The sequence below is a fragment of the Moschus berezovskii genome, chromosome 2 (genome assembly GCF_049115385.1).
Source record: "Moschus berezovskii isolate FMDL1 chromosome 2, NW_MosBer_1.0, whole genome shotgun sequence".
In the NCBI taxonomy this organism is placed as follows: Eukaryota; Metazoa; Chordata; class Mammalia; order Artiodactyla; family Moschidae; genus Moschus; species Moschus berezovskii.
In genome coordinates this window covers 134,922,660-134,939,269 of record NC_142461.1, presented here as the reverse complement: position 1 = coordinate 134,939,269, position 16,610 = coordinate 134,922,660, and the positions used below count along the sequence as shown (strand labels likewise).

The following is a 16,610-nucleotide window of genomic DNA, read 5'->3' as shown; positions in this document are numbered from 1 at the left end:
GCCGTCACATTATGTTGCACAGAATCCATCTACCCAGAGAGAAGGATGAAAAAGGCTTCAGGAAGGGGTTGCCTCGTGCTGAGATATGAAAAGGACAAGATGAGGTGAAAACATGGAGTAATGTAGTGAAGTTTCATGTGTCTGCAGTAAAATTTTACTGTGCAGTTAAGAGTCACTTGCATTAGATGTCAACATGCAGATTCTTTGACCTCTTCCCCAGATTTGCTATCTAAATACCTGGAGATGAGAAGCACAAAATCTGTGTTTTCACCAAAGCTTCCCAGGTGATTCTTAATGCAAGAGTTTGGGAACTGTTGGTGCAGTGCATAGAATTGATGCTGGTGAAAGGGCAGAAGCGAGTCTGGAGAGGTAGGTGGGAGTTTGCGTCATCATTATAAACTTCTTATTTATTTGTTTTTGGCTGTGCTGGGCCTTCGTTGCTAGGTGGACTTTACTCTAGTTGCGGCCAGCAGGGGCTGCTTTCTAGTTGGAGTGCGCAGGCTTCTTATTGCACTGACTTCTTGGGGAGCACGGGCTCTAGAGGGCGCGGGCTTCAGTAATTGTGGCTCCCAGGCTTTAGAGCAGAGACTCAGTAGTTGTACACAGGCTTAGTTGCTCTGAGGCATGTGGAATCCTCCCAGACCAGGGGTCAAACCTGTGTCTCCTGCATTGGCAGGCAGATTCTTTACCACTGTGCCACCTGGGAATCCCACTGTTTATTTGTTGATATCAAATATGACTTTTAAAAAGCACTCTTTTTTTGGAATTTTTTTTAAGTTTACAATTTAATTACTGAAACCAGTCTAAAGTTTTTTTAATAGTGTTTTGAAAACTTCTGAGTTTTGCCATATAATTTCTAATAAACTCTTTTCCCAAGTCTTATACTGTATTCATTATACATTATAATGAATGTATAGCTCATTATACATTGTTGATGTTAACATTACACATGTCTCACTTGAGTCTATCAATCAGTACTTTCTTACCGCAGTGATTTCTCACTTTTCCTCCATTGTGCCACTCCTGATGGGTAGATACTCAGGTTCTTATAAATCTCCTCAAAAACTGATGAGAATTCATAAGTTTCACAGTCGTTATCACATGTCATGTCCTTGGTCGGGAAGTCTAGGGTAAAGTGCAATAGATGCATTTTGGAATGACTGCTCGGTTCGTGACGTCTCTTTCTTTGAGAGTATCTCCCAATGCTGCACCTCTGCTTTGGCTATAACCCATTGAGCCACAGAGTCAGGACGTCCTCTATTGCAATGACCTGTTAGATCATGTCTTCTGGGGACTTAAAATTGAGGTCCAAGGCACCAAAATTTATCAATGGTGAGAGCTAAGTCTCTAGTGAAAGGTCCTTTAGTTTCCTTTCTGAGCTGTCTGAACTGCCCTGGTTCCTACCCTTCTAGAGCCTTTAACTATTCATCCCACTATGATTCTGGAAAGATTGGTCTGGAGTTAGCCTGAAATGATTTGTGTTGTTTGCAGCTGAAATAAATTGAGTCATAAGAACATGTTGTTAAGAGTTATGTCATGAGCATGTTATGGAAAGCATTCCAAAAGGCAGTTATCAGTTTTCCCTTTTGCCTCCTGCTTTAGTTACCTCTGCTTGTACCTTTATGTTTTGCCTTCCACCTTCAATAATGTAGTTAACTTCTTAACTCTGTCATCACAAATTGGTTAAATACCTGTTGTCTACACACCTTTTATGGCTTAGTTTCATGTAAATCACTTCCTGGCTTTCAGAATATCACCTTCATAATAGTGTATATTATACTATTGTTACGATATATTTGGCCAGCTCACTAGATAATATTTCCTTAAGGTCAGGCACTGAGACATGTTCAGCCTTGATTCTTAGCACCTTGTACATAGTAGACTTGAAGCAAATACTTGTTGAGTTAATTATTCCTCACTTTAAATTATTAACATTTAATTCTTACTATTCATTCAACGAATTCTATGATTTTGTGTATTCCAGATGCTCTTCTGTGCTCTGAAGCCCAGAGTGTGCCTTCTTAGTGAGGACAACAGGCCAAAAAGTGCCTGCCTTCTTAGGCGTCACACTCTGGATAGTTGATTGTTTCATCTATGTTCTTTTAAAATATAAAAAATTAAATTATGAAGTACAGCCAAAAGTAAGCTTCTAGCAATATATGGAGTATGGTATATCCATATCTTGTATGGTATGAAAAAATTCTGTTATTTCTCCTGTTCTAATTTAATAGATAAATGGGACAGGGTGTATGACTGACAAGGAATACAGTGCTCTGCTGTGAGTGACCCATGATGATAAAAGAAAAGTACCTCTGGGGAATTTGAAGTTGATGATTTTTAAAAACTTCTTGAATATGTTATATTTGAATGAACATATTTATAGCAGTTACTATGTCTTTAGAACTCTACTGTCAAGATGGCAGTGAAATACAGAGGGAGAAAAGCCCTCAAATTTTTATATTATAAGCTTATTTTATAAACCTTTTATCTTGTCACTGAATTGTCTTAGTACTTGATTATTTCATCACATGATATGGTAGGCTTATACTTTGTTTCTCTGCTGCTTGAGAATTGATCTGTACTAAAGTAAGTCTAGGTAATATTCGTCATATATTATAAAGAAAAATACTGGCTCAACATATTTTTAAGGAGGAAAACTCAAACACAGAAGTACTTTACTTTTTAAGCCAGAATATTAATTACCGTATACTGAGAGTTCAGATACTAGAAGGGAAAACATTCCCCACATTCTAGTTGTTAGTATTTTGATATGTTTAGTTTTATGTTTTTCTCTGCATTTAAAAAAGCACAGCTATAATATACTTGTATCACCTTTGTAGTCTAGAGTTTTCACATTACTTCATGTGGTGTTATATGTTGGTATTGTTAGGTTAGTCAGTGTTCTCCCTAAAACTTAAATTTTTGTGCCAGGGTTACTTGAATGTATGATCAAGACTGCTCTAAACCTCAGTTTTCTTATCAAGAAAAAACACTGTTGTGAGGAGAAAACCAGCAGGAGAGAACCTAACCCTTGATATTTGGCTCTGTGAACTGCTTGCTCCCCGTTTGTTCAGATTCACTTGGGAGAATGTGCTCAATGTACAGTTTGGCCCTTTAAGTAAAGTTTTATAATTCTTTTCTTTAAAATAGCTTTAACCTTATGAAACCAAAGACTGTTCCTTTTTAAAAAAGAACTTGGGTATATTTTTGCCTATATTTATTTAAAGAATTTATTTAGGAACTAGAATTATATGAGAAAGTTAAGGTTTATTTTTTGTTGCTGTTTTTTAATTTAGCTTTTCAAAATATAACTGCTATAGCGTAGGTATGCTTTACAGATTTCATGAAGTCAGATTATCTTTCCTCATTTTGATACCTAAACCGTATTAGCCATTTCACAGATCACTGGGCTTCTTTTAAAGTGGGGTGTTTCTATATATGTATACTACAAGAATTCTATATTTAAGCAGGCATACTCCTACATTAAAAAAAAAATAGCTGAAAAGTTTAACATTTTTACTACCAAACTTTTTTATTACTTTTCTAATTTTTTCTCCCTTAATTTTTCAGAATGAACCTAGTGATCGAGAAGACAGCCTCAACAAAAGACATCAGGTGACAGACTCTGACAATGATGACCCCTCAAATCTTAATGCCAGCGACTCTGAAAGTGAGGAACCCCAGAGACAGAAGGACAGTGACTCTGAATCTGAAGAGCGTGCAGAGCCTCCTGCCAGTGATTCTGAAAATGAAGACGTCAATCACCATGGGAGTGACTCCGAGAGTGAGGAGACCAGGAGATTACCTGCCAGTGACTCTGAAAATGAGGAACTGCTTAATGGGCATGCAAGTGACTCAGAAAATGAAGATGTTAGGAAGCCTCCTGCCAGTGATTCAGACGTTGAAGAGCTCCCCAAAAGTCCTGCCAGTGACTCGGAAACAGAAGGTGCTCCAAAACCTCAAGTCAGTGACTCAGAGAGTGAGGAACCTCCGAGGCATCAAGCCAGTGACTCTGAAAACGAAGAGCTCCCTAAACCTCGAATTAGTGATTCTGAAAGTGAGGAGCTTCCCAAGCCTCGGATCAGTGACTCAGAAAGTGAGGAGCCTCAGAGGACTCAGGCCAGTGACTCTGAAAACGAGGAGCTTCCCAAACCCCGAATCAGTGACTCAGAAAGTGAGGACCCGCCAAGACACCAAGCTAGCGACTCGGAAAATGAAGAGCTTCCCAAACCCCGTATCAGTGACTCAGAAAGTGAGGATCCCCCACGGCACCAAGCCAGTGACTCGGAAAATGAGGAGCTTCCCAAACCCCGAATAAGTGATTCAGAAAGTGAGGACCCCCCAAGGAACCAGGCCAGTGATTCTGAAAATGAGGAGCTTCCCAAACCCCGAGTCAGTGACTCTGAGAGTGAGGAGCCTCAGAAGGGACCTGCCAGTGATTCAGAAACTGAGGATGCCTCCAGACGCAAACAGAAACCAGAGTCTGATGAGGACAGTGATGGGGAGAATAAGGGAGCGGATACAGAAGTGCAGGATGACTCCCTTCCTGCAGATGCCCATGTAGACAGGAAGCGGTTCGACAGTTCCGACAGCGAGGAGGAAGAACCTAAAAGGGCCAAAGTTGACAGTGATGAGGATGAAGAAAAAGAAGGGGAGGCGGAGAAAGCAGCAAAGCGAAAAGCTGCTGTGCTTTCTGATAGTGATGGTGAAGAGAAAGCATGTAAGGAATTGTTTTGGGCTGTTTATCAGTAGTTTTACTTATTGTCTAAACTTGTAACTATGAAGCATAGTTCTGGCTTATGCAATCTTAGTTCCCCGACTAGGGATTGAACTCAGGCCCTTGGCAATGAAGGTGCAGCGTCTTAACTACTGGACACCAGGAAATTCCCTCATTGGCAAGTCTTAATATTAAATTTCCTTTGAATTGTTTTAGCAGTATTTGTTAAGTTCTGACTGCTTCAAGTTGATAAGATAGACTGCATGACAATGGCAATATGAAAGATTTCCGTGAAAATTTTTTGTTTGTTTGTTTTTTACTAGAAAGGGTAATGTTCAAGGAAATATGTTTACATGAAAACTCATCTGTATCCAGAGTTAGCGGTGGGTCTCTTTGACAGCTAATGCACTACATCCCATCCATACAGTGACTGAGCTCCCACGGGTACCTGTCTTCATTTGTTAAACGTCATTGAATGCCGGGAAGTTTGTGAGGTACTCTTAGTTAGAGACTCAGTGTCTCCACAGAGTATTCCAGTCTTTACTACTTGGTTACTTTTTTATGAAATATCTTCTTTGGAAAAGACACTCCCTTATAACCTGACAGTTATTAAAGGAGGAGGGAAAAGAGCAACATGTGTGCAGTTTGAAATTCCAGATTGAGCAGCGATGCATAATTGAGGAACGGGGATTCCACAAAAGAATATCCAAGCCTTAAGAGTTCTGCTAGTACTAGGCAGCATGGAAAAGATTCTAGTCTTATTTTCTTCGTTCCCCCAAAGGAAAGGTAGCTATTGATGCCCACTTTATTTTGGTGAAAAACTTCACCTTTTGGCCTCTTTTTCCTAACATCTTCCTAATTGTAAGATGACTCTTGAGTGAATCTTTTAAGTTTTTTTTATTCTAAACTGTGTGTTATAAGACCTTTGATTTTTGCCACATACTGCCATTTTAGAGCACCTGTTGTACTTACTAACACAGTGACCATGGTGAATAAGATTAATGATGGTTTTCTTTTTCAGCAACAGCAAAGAAGAGTCGTGTTGTCTCTGATGCAGATGACTCTGACAGTGATGTTATATCGGACAAATCTGGCAGAAGAGAGAAGACGATAGCATCTGACAGTGACGAAGAAGCAGGGAAGGAACCGTCTGATAAGAAAAATGAAGAGAAGGACCTGTTTGGGAGTGACAGTGAGTCAGGGAATGAAGAAGAGTAAGTGGCAGTGTAACCTCAGCTTCCCAGGGTTCATATAAGGCTGAAGGGAGGAGGTTGTCTTTCACGTTTTTTAAACTTACATTAAAATTCTGTGTTGAAGCGTAATACAGTATACCCTGCCTAATTGCGTGGCTGTGGGAGATATAGGATTTTAATTCCTCAGCTACTGCTGCATGCTATAGCATGGGTAAATCTCAAAAACACTACCTTAAAAGTGAAAGAAGTATAGGGGGCATGTTATCTCATTCCACCTATGTGAAGTGCAAGAACGGGCAAGACGAATCTGATGGTGGGTAGAGTGGTGGTTGCCTCTGGGGTATTTATGTACTGGACTCACTAGGAAGGGTCACAAAGGAACTTTCTGGGAGATGGAGTTGTTCTGTTAAGGTAATCGTTACATTAAATGTGTGCTTTTGTCAAAACCCATTGAAGTGGACACATGAGACCTGCATATTTTACTATATGGGTAAATTATACCCTAGTAGAAAAAGATTTCATGACTCCTATGCAAATGAGAAGAAAACAAATGAAAATTGTTTATATTTCTTTTCTAGAAATCTTATTGCAGACATATTTGGAGAATCTGGTGATGAGGAGGAGGAAGAATTTACAGTAAGTATAAGATGGAAATATTTCCTCTTTATTTATGTTTTTTCTTGTTTGTTTTTATGGCAGTGGTAAGATTCCAGTAAGTAAGAATAAGCAACTATGATGTATCCAGCAGAATAATCTAGAAAAAAGGTATTCAGAAAATGAAATGAAAGAGTCTACAAAGGCATAAATGGAATATAACAGGCAAAATTGTATTAAGGGCAGGAAGGAACACATTAAAGTACAATGAAAGGCACTTTATAATGCTAAAGATAGAGATTCACAATAGTTATGGAACTTCTAATTATAGCAATGGCAGGCAGTGTAATTTGTCCTTCTGCTTTTGTCTACAAAAGCTAGACAACATGTTTCAAAAAGTTGTTCATCATCATAATATAAAAATGAGATAAAACCCAACAGAAGGTAGAAACCTAAAGAGGTAAGCTCAGCATTTAGAATTGCTTTCTCTGGGCTATCCATCTAGTCAGGCTGAGAGGGTAAGTTTATTTTCAGTTGTCTCAAGGCTCAAGAGACAAAACTTTGAGGTCAGGGCCGACTGAGGTTAGGTGACCCTGAAAACCCCATGTTCTAGATTGAGACTCCTCTAAGATTAAGGGTGAACTAGAAGTTAAAATAGCCTTTGCTCAGGTTTTGGGCTACCTTTGAATGATCTAGCAGCATGGAGAACCTCAGTCTCAGAAGTTTGATTACCGTGATTAGCCCATCGGTTGGCTCTCAGGAACCTGATATATTAAGACAGAAATCCTTTCAGGACAGGGACTTCCCTGGCAGTCTAGTGATTAAGATTGTGCTTCCACCACACGAGGCTTGGATTTTATCCCTGGTCAGGGAACTAAGATCTCACGTGCCAAAACGTTAAAAAAAACCTTTCAGGACAAAGTTAACATAATCATAGACCTCAAATTATTTCTGTAGTTTTTCAAATACATAATACACACTTAACAATTGAAAAGAAAATAGTAGTCACAACAGACAGTAGAAATAGACCTAAGGGCTCTAGATACAGAAATTTTAGGTAATACATATGTTCAGCAAGATAAAAGATTAAAAAGTTTCTTAGAGCAAATAGTTGTGTATGTGTGTTTAAATATTTGGAAAAGAACCAAGTAGAAATTCTGGGGACTTTTCCTGGCGGTCCACAGGTTAAGCATTCGCCTTGCAGTGCAGGGGATGAGGGTTCGATCCCTTTTCAGGGAACTGGGATCCCACATGCCGCAGAGTAGCTAACGCCCGTGTGCTGCATCTCCTGAGCCCGCACGCTCTGGAGGCCATATGCCACTACTGGAGAGTTAATGGGCTGAAAGGAGAGATCCTGCGTGATGCAGCAAGGATCCCGTGAACCACACTGGGACCCAGTGTGGTTAAATAAATTAATTTTTAAAAAAAACTCTGAAACTGTGAAAATACAGTAACTGAAATTTAAAACTTGGTGGATGAGTTTAACAAAAGATTAGACAAGAAAATGAGTGAATTGGAAGGTAAGTTAGAAGGAACACATTGTAATCTCAAAATACTATTGGAATGTGTAACTTCCAACCTAATAGGGAAAATGAAATAATAAAAGTCAATCCAAAAGAAGGCAAAAAAGAGAAAAATAAAGGAAATACGGAACAGGGGGAGAGTTAGAAAGTAGTACATGGTAAGATAGCAGATATAAACTTTGATAATATCACACTGAAATGTATTAAGTGCTCCAGTTAAAGAACAGATTTAAAAACGAGCATATATATACTCATTTCTTTATCCAAAGCAGAAGATAAACGTTGAAAATAAAAGAATGGAAAAGGATACTCTCTCAACACTAACCACTAGAAAGCTAGCTATGTGAATATCAAAGAGGTAGACTTTAAGGCAAAACCCATTGTTCAAGATAAAGAGGGTCACTTAATATAGGAAAAAGGTTTTAAAATTGTACCTAGCCATGTACGTAGTAACATGGCTTTAAATACATCTATGCAAAGCAAAAATCTACAGAACTGCAAAGAGGATGCACAGTTCTGTAAGTGAAATGTAAACAATAGAACCATCAGACCAAAAAATACCGCCAAAGATAGGAAAGAGTCTCTTTTTTTAATTTAAAATTTTCATTTAAACTGGACCTTCGTTACTGCGTGAGTGCTTTCTGTAGTGCAGAGAGCAGGGGCTGCTCTGGTTGTGGTTTGTGGGCTTCTCAGTGTGCTGTCTCCTCTTGTTGGGAGCATAGGCTCTAGGCATGTAGGCTTCAGTAATTGCAGCATTCAGGCTCAGTAGTTACGGTGCATGGGCTCAGTTGCTCTGAGGCATGTGGAGTCTTCCCGGACCAGGGACTGAACCCGTATCCCCTGCATTGGCAGGAGGATTCCTATCTGCTATACCACCAGGGAAGTCCGAGAAGTTTCTCTTTTTATATAATCCAGATATAGAAACCCTTTGGAGACTATAAAAGATAAAAATATCTTCTATTCAGCAGCTTGCCTTTTCACTTTCTTAATGGAGTCTTTAATGAGCAAAAGTTTTTTAGTGTAAATCCGCTTTACCAATCTTTTACTTTATGTTGAAAGTTTTTCGAATTGTAGGAAAATTTTGCCTATTCCCATGGTTATAAAAACATTCTTGTGAGTAATTCTTTAGAATCTTGCTTATCTTTTCATTTAATTTATATTGTCTATCTAGAATGAGATTTTACATGCAGTTATGTGGGCTTTCCTGGTGGCTCAGTGGTAAAGAATCTGCCTGCCAATGCAGGAGACACAAGTTCGATCCCTGGTTCAGGAAGATCCCCTGAAGAAGGAACTGGCAACCCACTCCAGTATTTTTGCCTGGAAAATCCCATGGGCAGAGGAGCCTTGTGGGCTGCAGTCCATGGAGTTGCAAGAGTCAGACACAACTCAGCAACTAAAAAACAAGTTCAATATGTATAAGATAGTCAAGATTTCTGCCCCCCGACCCCCTAGTTGACCCAGATTATTCTTTTCCACTACTCTGCAGTGCCATCTTTGTCATAAATCAAGTGTGTATATATCCTCTAGTCTTTTTCTGAATTATCTTTTCTGTTCCATTGGTCTGTCCTTGTACTGTTAACTCATAACTCTTGATATATGGTTTTTTATGTCCTTTAAGTTTGTTTTTCTCAAAGGTTGCCTTGACTTTTCTTGGTTCTTTGCATTTCCAAATAAAATGTAAACTTTTGCCAAACATAGAAACTATAGACAGCATTTTCTGAATGCAGTGAAATTAAAAGTCGGGAGCAAAATTAGCAAATAAAACACCCTTGCCATCCATAGAAAATTATAACTTACTTGTTAAACAATTCTTATGTTGAAAAAGAAGTCAGTACTTTCATTACTAAAGCAAGAGAGGATGAAAGTAGATGAATTTAGAGTATAATTCAAGATGGTAGAAAAATAACAAATCCAAAGAAAATAGAAAAGAATTCACTCAATGAATATTATTACCCTGTATGCCAGAGATTGGACATTGCCCTCATGGGGTTTATATTCAACATTAAGCCACATTTACAAGGACAAGATATATTTTTATAGTGTGGAGAATGGATGTCAGTTGGATTTCAGGTTCAGTTCAGTGAGAAAAACAGCATACTAGGGAAAGCATTGGGAAGGCCTTTCTAAGTATAATATGAAAGTTACAAGCTATGAAGAAAAGACTGGCCATTTAAGTTAAAAAATTGTGCCTGGAAAACATTACCATAAACGAAATCAAACTGTATTCCAAAACTGTACAGGTGTGAGGATTGTGCTGTTCCTGTCACATAACAAGGGCTGATTTCCCTAATTTTTAAAGAGATTTTCTATACCAGTAAGACAAAGATCCAGTGGGAAATTGGCCACTGGATATTGAGAGTTCACAGAGAAATAATAACAGATAGCTTTGAAACCTGAAAAATGCCCAGCCTTACTCAAAATAAGTGGATGCAGAGAAGACTACAGAGATGTCGTTTTTTTCAGTGCAGAGATTGCTAATGTCAGTGCTTGATAACCTGCTATAGTCCTGAGAAGGTGAGGAAACAGGTTCACCTGTGCTTTGCTGGAAGGAGAGTTAATGGTATAACCAATTTGCAGACAGTTTGCAGATATTTCTCAAGATTTCAAATACACATACCTAAATGTCAGTAGGGAAATATTTAAATTATGTCTGCAGTGGTTTGATGAAATCATCTAAAGTCTTAAAAACAAAGAATGTAGTAAGTAGAAGTACTTCTGTAAGCATAAGAGTTTCTGGAAGGAGACAAGAAAACCAGTAACGCTAATGGCTAGAGTGGGAGGGAGATTTTTTGCTATATATCTTTTGGTATCCAAGAGCAAGCAGTTACAGGGAAGAGTCTGTAATGAGGTTGTGATAACTGACTAACTTACCCTGCATTTAGGGTTTTAACCAAGAAGATTTGGAAGAAGAAAAAAGTGAAACACAGGTAAAAGAAGCAGAAGATTCAGATTCTGATGATAACATAAAGAGAGGAAAACAGTAAGTTTGTTTTATTTTTTTTAAAGGACTTTGTTAAAGAGAACTTTTAAAATGAGATGAAGACTAACGAACTTTGTCTTTCTTATTTTGGTTCCTGATTAAGTGTAGGAAAGACTCTTCCGTTTTTGTTCTCCCGTCCACTTCTGTCTACACAGTTGCTATCTGAAAATTATTTGCACGTGTTATTTTTCTTCCATTTGCCCTGTGCTCAGCTATCTTTGTGGAGCTATTTGATTGTCAGGCTTTTTAAGTTCATATCTCAACTTACTTTTCAGTCTGAAAAGTAGCCCAGTAAAAGTTTGTTGAGAAAGAGAAATCACCAGAGAAAGCTGATTTAGGAGTCCCGGAGGGGAAAGTTTTAGATACAGAATACTGCTTGATTGTATTTCACATACTTTTGTTGAGATGATTGGAATCTGTGCAGAAAAATCTGGTGTCTTGAAAGGTGCCACACATAGAAAGATCTGTTAGTTACTGTCAGGGTTATAAAGATGATACTGTAAATAATAGTTTCCATCTTAATTCCTAGTGACATGCAAAAATTAAGCTGAGAGAGTTTCCAACACCTTTGGAAATGAAATTATATAAACCGTATCATCTTACTTACTTTAGTTCAGTTCAGTTGCATATTTCCATCTTTATCTCAGTCATATTATGTTTTGAGAGAGGTACACATTATGTACTTCTTGTTACTAAGAAACAGCAATTTTTTTGCTAGTTAGTCCTATATAAGACAGAAGTATTTAGATGATTGAACACCACTCTTTCCCTCCCTGCAAAAGGCAATGCAGTTAAAACTGAACCATGGAGTGACAGGTAAAACTTGAAATTTGAAATGTGTATTATGTGTAACAGTTGGGATAGAAAAATTGAGCATAAAATTTATGATCACTTGTTCTGTTTAAAAACAATTTTAAAACTACTTTTAAAAAAAGTAGCACTTCATTGAGTTAGAATTTTAAAAATTGGTGGTTCTTAACTCATAAAAGAAGATGTGTATTTAAAAGCGAATTTATATTTTACTTGATTTTGTGTTACTGCTTAGCATGGACTTTCTGTCAGACTTTGAGATGATGTTACAGCGGAAAAAGAGCATGAGTGGCAAGCGCAGACGTAACCGTGATGGTGGTACTTTTATTAGTGATGCTGACGATGTTGTGAGTGCCATGATTGTCAAGATGAATGAAGCTGCTGAGGTAAGTCACTTCCAGCTTCATCCTTCTTTTTCTTATATGATTGGTTATATAGCCTGTTTTGCTTTTTGGCCACTCCTTATGGCTTGCAGGATCCGAGTTCCCCAACCAGCGATTGAACTCATGTCCTTGGCAGTGAAAGCACCAAGTCCAAGCCACTTGACCACCAGGGAATTCCTGCCTTTTTTTTAAAAAAAAAAGGCTTAATTCTTGTTTAATTTACATTAAAGATACTTAATTTTTTTAGGATAAGCATTTAATGTTCTAAATGTTAAGCATGGAAATTTTTAGTAGTATGTTTTAGGGGAAAAAAATGAAGACTTGAGTATTTAGTAAAATGAACCTTTTTAGCTGAATTGGTTTGCCTTTTTCATAATATTTTGCTATTTTATTTATTTATTTGGCCACACAGTATGTAATTCCTCAACCAGGGTTCAAACCTGCACCCTTTGCACTGGAAGTATGGCATGTTAACATCTGGACTGCCAGGAAAGTGCCTGGTTTTCTGTTTTTATGGAGGAATGATTTTGCTCTCAGGTTTGGCTAGTTTACCACAAAGTGATGTTTCTCACATACAAAAAAATTATAAACTTATGCCTAATAGGTTTTAAACTCATGTGTCATGCTTTGCCTCTGATTAAGAGATTACATTTAGTCCATTGCATTTTAAAATTGTGCTTAAATTGTAAAAATTGGCCAAATACAATGATTAAAGAGGCACTTGCTGAGGTATTTTGCTATGTGTATAGGATTTGTTCCAGAATAATTAAGGGGAAAGCAGCTAGAGAGATCAGTAAGCAAGATTGGCCATGTGTGTTTAATTGTTGAAATGTGTGTGTCAGGAGTGTATCATTTTGTTTTCTGTGTTTGTAGAATTTAAATATTCTGCAATTAAAAAAGCAGAGGAAATTCCTTGGTGGTCCAGTGGTTAGGACACCAAGATTTTGTTGCCAAGGGCCTGGGTTTCAATTCCTGTTCAAGAAGCTTAAGATTCCCATAAGCCTTGCAGTGTGGCCAAAAAAAAAAGTAGGAAAAAAAAAAACCCAAATATTCTTTTTTTACAAACCGCATAGCTAGAATATTATTTTTGATGATAAACTTAATTTTTCCATGTATAATTTGTTTACATTGAATGAACTCTGAAAACCTGACAGTTGTGCTAGTATTTTAAATTAAAATTGTTACTCTCAATTTGTAGTTGTTAAAACTAATTATTCTAACAATTTTGTGGGTTTTGGCTCTACAAAATGCGTATACTGTATGTAGAAAAACCTCTAGTGTCTCAGAGAAATTGCCACTTTGTTATGTTTAAAGCTTAGAATTATAGTGTTAATAATTTGCTATTTTCAGTTGTTCTCTGACAAATATGGTGTATTAACACATATATATGGAATCTAGAAAGATGGTACTGATGAATCTATCTGCAGGGCAGCAGCTGAGACAGAATAGGCTTTTGGGCATGGAGGGAAGGAGAGGGTGGGACGAACTGAGAGAGTAGCATTCAAACATACACATTACCATATGTAAAATTAGATAGCCAGTGGAGATTTGCTGTATTCCTCAGGGAGCTCAAATCCAGTGTTCTGTGACAACCTAGAGAGACAGGATAGGGTGGGAGGAGGGAGGGAGGTTCAGGAAGGAGGGGACATACGTGTATCTATGGCTGATTGGCATTCATATACGGCAGACACCAACACAATGTTGTGAAGTCATTTTCCTCCAATTAAAAATAATATTTTTAAAAAGTAAAAAAAAAAAAGCCATTGCTTTCTTTTTACTTTTTTTTAGAAAAATCTTTTTCTTCCTATAGGAAGACAGACAGTTGAATAATCAAAAAAAACCAGCACTGAAAAAATTAACATTATTACCTACTGTGGTCATGCACCTTAAGAAGTAAGTATTCTGTTTTCTTAAACAAGTGCTTTCCTTTTAGTGGAATGAGATTCAAGCTATGTAGTGGTGTTCTAGAGACATTAAAGAATGATTGCCTTCTATCAGTTTACAGAGAAATAGTAATGAATAGAATTTCCTAAATTATTACTTTCTCACAGGTTTTTCTTAAACTTTTATGCCTGATAAAAACAGAACAAATAGCAAGCTGATGTTAATGAAAGAAAACTTGGAAACTGCTAATTGTGTTCTTTATATACTATAAATTGGGTCTGTTTTCTCAATATGATTGAGAGCAGAGCAAATCCTGGAAGACTACTTGGCGGATGTATTGAACAAGACTCCTGCAACCTGTTGTATCATGAATTTTATCTTTGTATTAGTACACCAATGAGCCAGACACATGGTCTAGGACTTTCTACTGGAAAATTGCTACCTCTATGCCAACAGAGAAAATTATCTGTGCCAGACTTCATATATATGATATCATGTTCCCTGTTAACATAATTGATCTGGTACATAAAAGGAAATTTGAATAGTAATCAGTATTTCGTTGTGATTTTTTTCTGCTGGGAGAGTGGTGGTATTCCTGCCTGCAAAGAATAGCATAATTCTGGGTTCTCTATTACTTGAAACAGTTTGAGGATCACTGTTCTCCTAGGTTCAACATAAGTTTTTTATGTGTGATGATTGAAGCTCATTATGCTACTGTCTGCACCACTCATACTAGCATTAGCCTCCCCTGTAGGTTAGTGTGTTTTGTGGGGGGTGGCAGGTTACCATTAACAAACCATCTTTCTTTGTGTATCATGTCTGTTTCTTGAAAATAGGAACTAAATTTCATAGAGCTGTTGAAATCTATGAACAGGTGCTCAGTAAATAAATGTGTAATTTTTTTTAAAGCAGTTTTTGGAAACATCACTAAATATATAAGAAAATCAAAGGAAGCTACAGTAGAACCAGCGTTCATAGAATTGACCTTCTTTTCCTTTATTATTATTTTAGGCAGGACCTTAAAGAAACATTTATTGACAGTGGTGTGATGTCTGCCATCAAAGAATGGCTCTCCCCTCTACCAGATAGGAGTTTGCCAGCACTGAAGATTCGAGAAGAGCTGCTGAGGATTCTGCAAGAGGTGAGAGGCAGCTAATCTGACTTGTTAGCTCTTCATTAATTATCTGACATGGCTTGTATTATCATAACCTCTGCATTTTACTGTGTATTTTTGTATTCTGTCTGCCATAGCCTATCAGAAGAGTTGTATTAGGTATGTTTATTAGGAGCATACCAAGTAAAATGAACTTAAAAGGAAGGCCTTTTAAAACTTTTTGTGACTATGGTATTGAAGAAAAAAGATCTTGAAGTAGCTTTGGTTTATCTGAGAAGAGTAGTATGGTAGTGGGTGTGTTTTAGGGAGGCATTTGAAGTAGAAAGAGCACCAACTTCAGCCTTAGATGTGCCTTTAAATCTTGGTCTGGGCCACCTTTATGTGGCTATGACACCTTGGGCAAGCTGCTTAACTTCTGAAGGAATTCCCGAGGAACCTGCTATGTGCTAGGTATTTTTTAAACGTATAGGTTCATTTATTCCTCAGAGCAAACCTGCAGGATAGGTGTATTGTCTCCATTTTACAGATGAGGAAATTAAGACTCAGAGAAGTTAAGTGACGTCCAAGATCACAAAACTAGCAAGTGGCTATGGGTTCAGATGTAGGTCTGTTTGGTTCAGAGATCTGAGAGGACCCTTGATTTGTTAAACTGACAACCTCTAAGGATGCTTAGTTTACACTTTCTCACACTGTTAAGTTTTACTTCAACTCAGTGGTAGTACTGAACTCTGAACCCCTTATGGGAACACAGAGTATCTTTGTGTTCAGTGACTATAAATACTGAAAATAGAACTTTTTTGTCATTTGCTCTGTTGTGAATGAACCAGGTGTTGCAGGCCCACTAGAGTATATTGACAGGACCCCCAGTTTCTTAATGATTAATATGTGTGTGTGTGTTTATGTTCCCCAGCTGCCTAGTGTGAGCCAGGAGACCCTGAAGCATAGTGGGATTGGACGAGCAGTGATGTATCTCTATAAACACCCCAAGGAATCAAGGTCCAACAAGGACATGGCAGGAAAGTTAATCAGTATGTACATGTTGGTTTCTGTTTCTTGTGTGTATGTTTATAGAGAGACATGTATATATAAACTAACTGTATTTTCACCAGTCTTCTTTTAAAATGAGTCTCTGAAACGAAGTAGAAAACTTTTTGATACCTTCTTATAGATACCAAGCTTTTTATCCTTAGACTTAAAATGCTTCTCAGTATATTTAAGTATGCTATCCCAGTGTATAACAAATAAAATCATGATTTTCTAATTATGGATCAAGAACATGTAGAGAGAGGGAGATTAGAATATAGGCCCTAGAGTCAGTCATACCTGGGTTCCCGTTTACCTCCTCCCTGCCTTACTGCATATGCTTGCGCTAGTGATTTAAGCTATAAATCAGGTTTCCTCCTGTAAAACAG

The 16,610-nt window shown here is 37.6% G+C and overlaps 1 protein-coding gene across 4 annotated transcripts in view; it reads left to right on the top strand.

Annotated features, from left to right (window-relative positions):
- The window catches only part of IWS1 (interacts with SUPT6H, CTD assembly factor 1), a 46,678-nt gene that overhangs the window by 17,696 nt on the left and 12,372 nt on the right, over positions 1 to 16,610 (top strand). For all 4 annotated transcript variants that reach the window (XM_055397251.2, XM_055397250.2, XM_055397254.2 and 1 more), the window contains exons 3-10: positions 3,571 to 4,720; positions 5,739 to 5,931; positions 6,489 to 6,546; positions 10,910 to 11,007; positions 12,053 to 12,203; positions 14,011 to 14,093; positions 15,096 to 15,225; positions 16,109 to 16,226. In XM_055397251.2, coding sequence (XP_055253226.1) covers positions 3,571 to 4,720; positions 5,739 to 5,931; positions 6,489 to 6,546; positions 10,910 to 11,007; positions 12,053 to 12,203; positions 14,011 to 14,093; positions 15,096 to 15,225; positions 16,109 to 16,226 — 1,981 coding nt within the window. The remainder of the gene's footprint in view (positions 1 to 3,570; positions 4,721 to 5,738; positions 5,932 to 6,488; positions 6,547 to 10,909; positions 11,008 to 12,052; positions 12,204 to 14,010; positions 14,094 to 15,095; positions 15,226 to 16,108; positions 16,227 to 16,610) is intronic.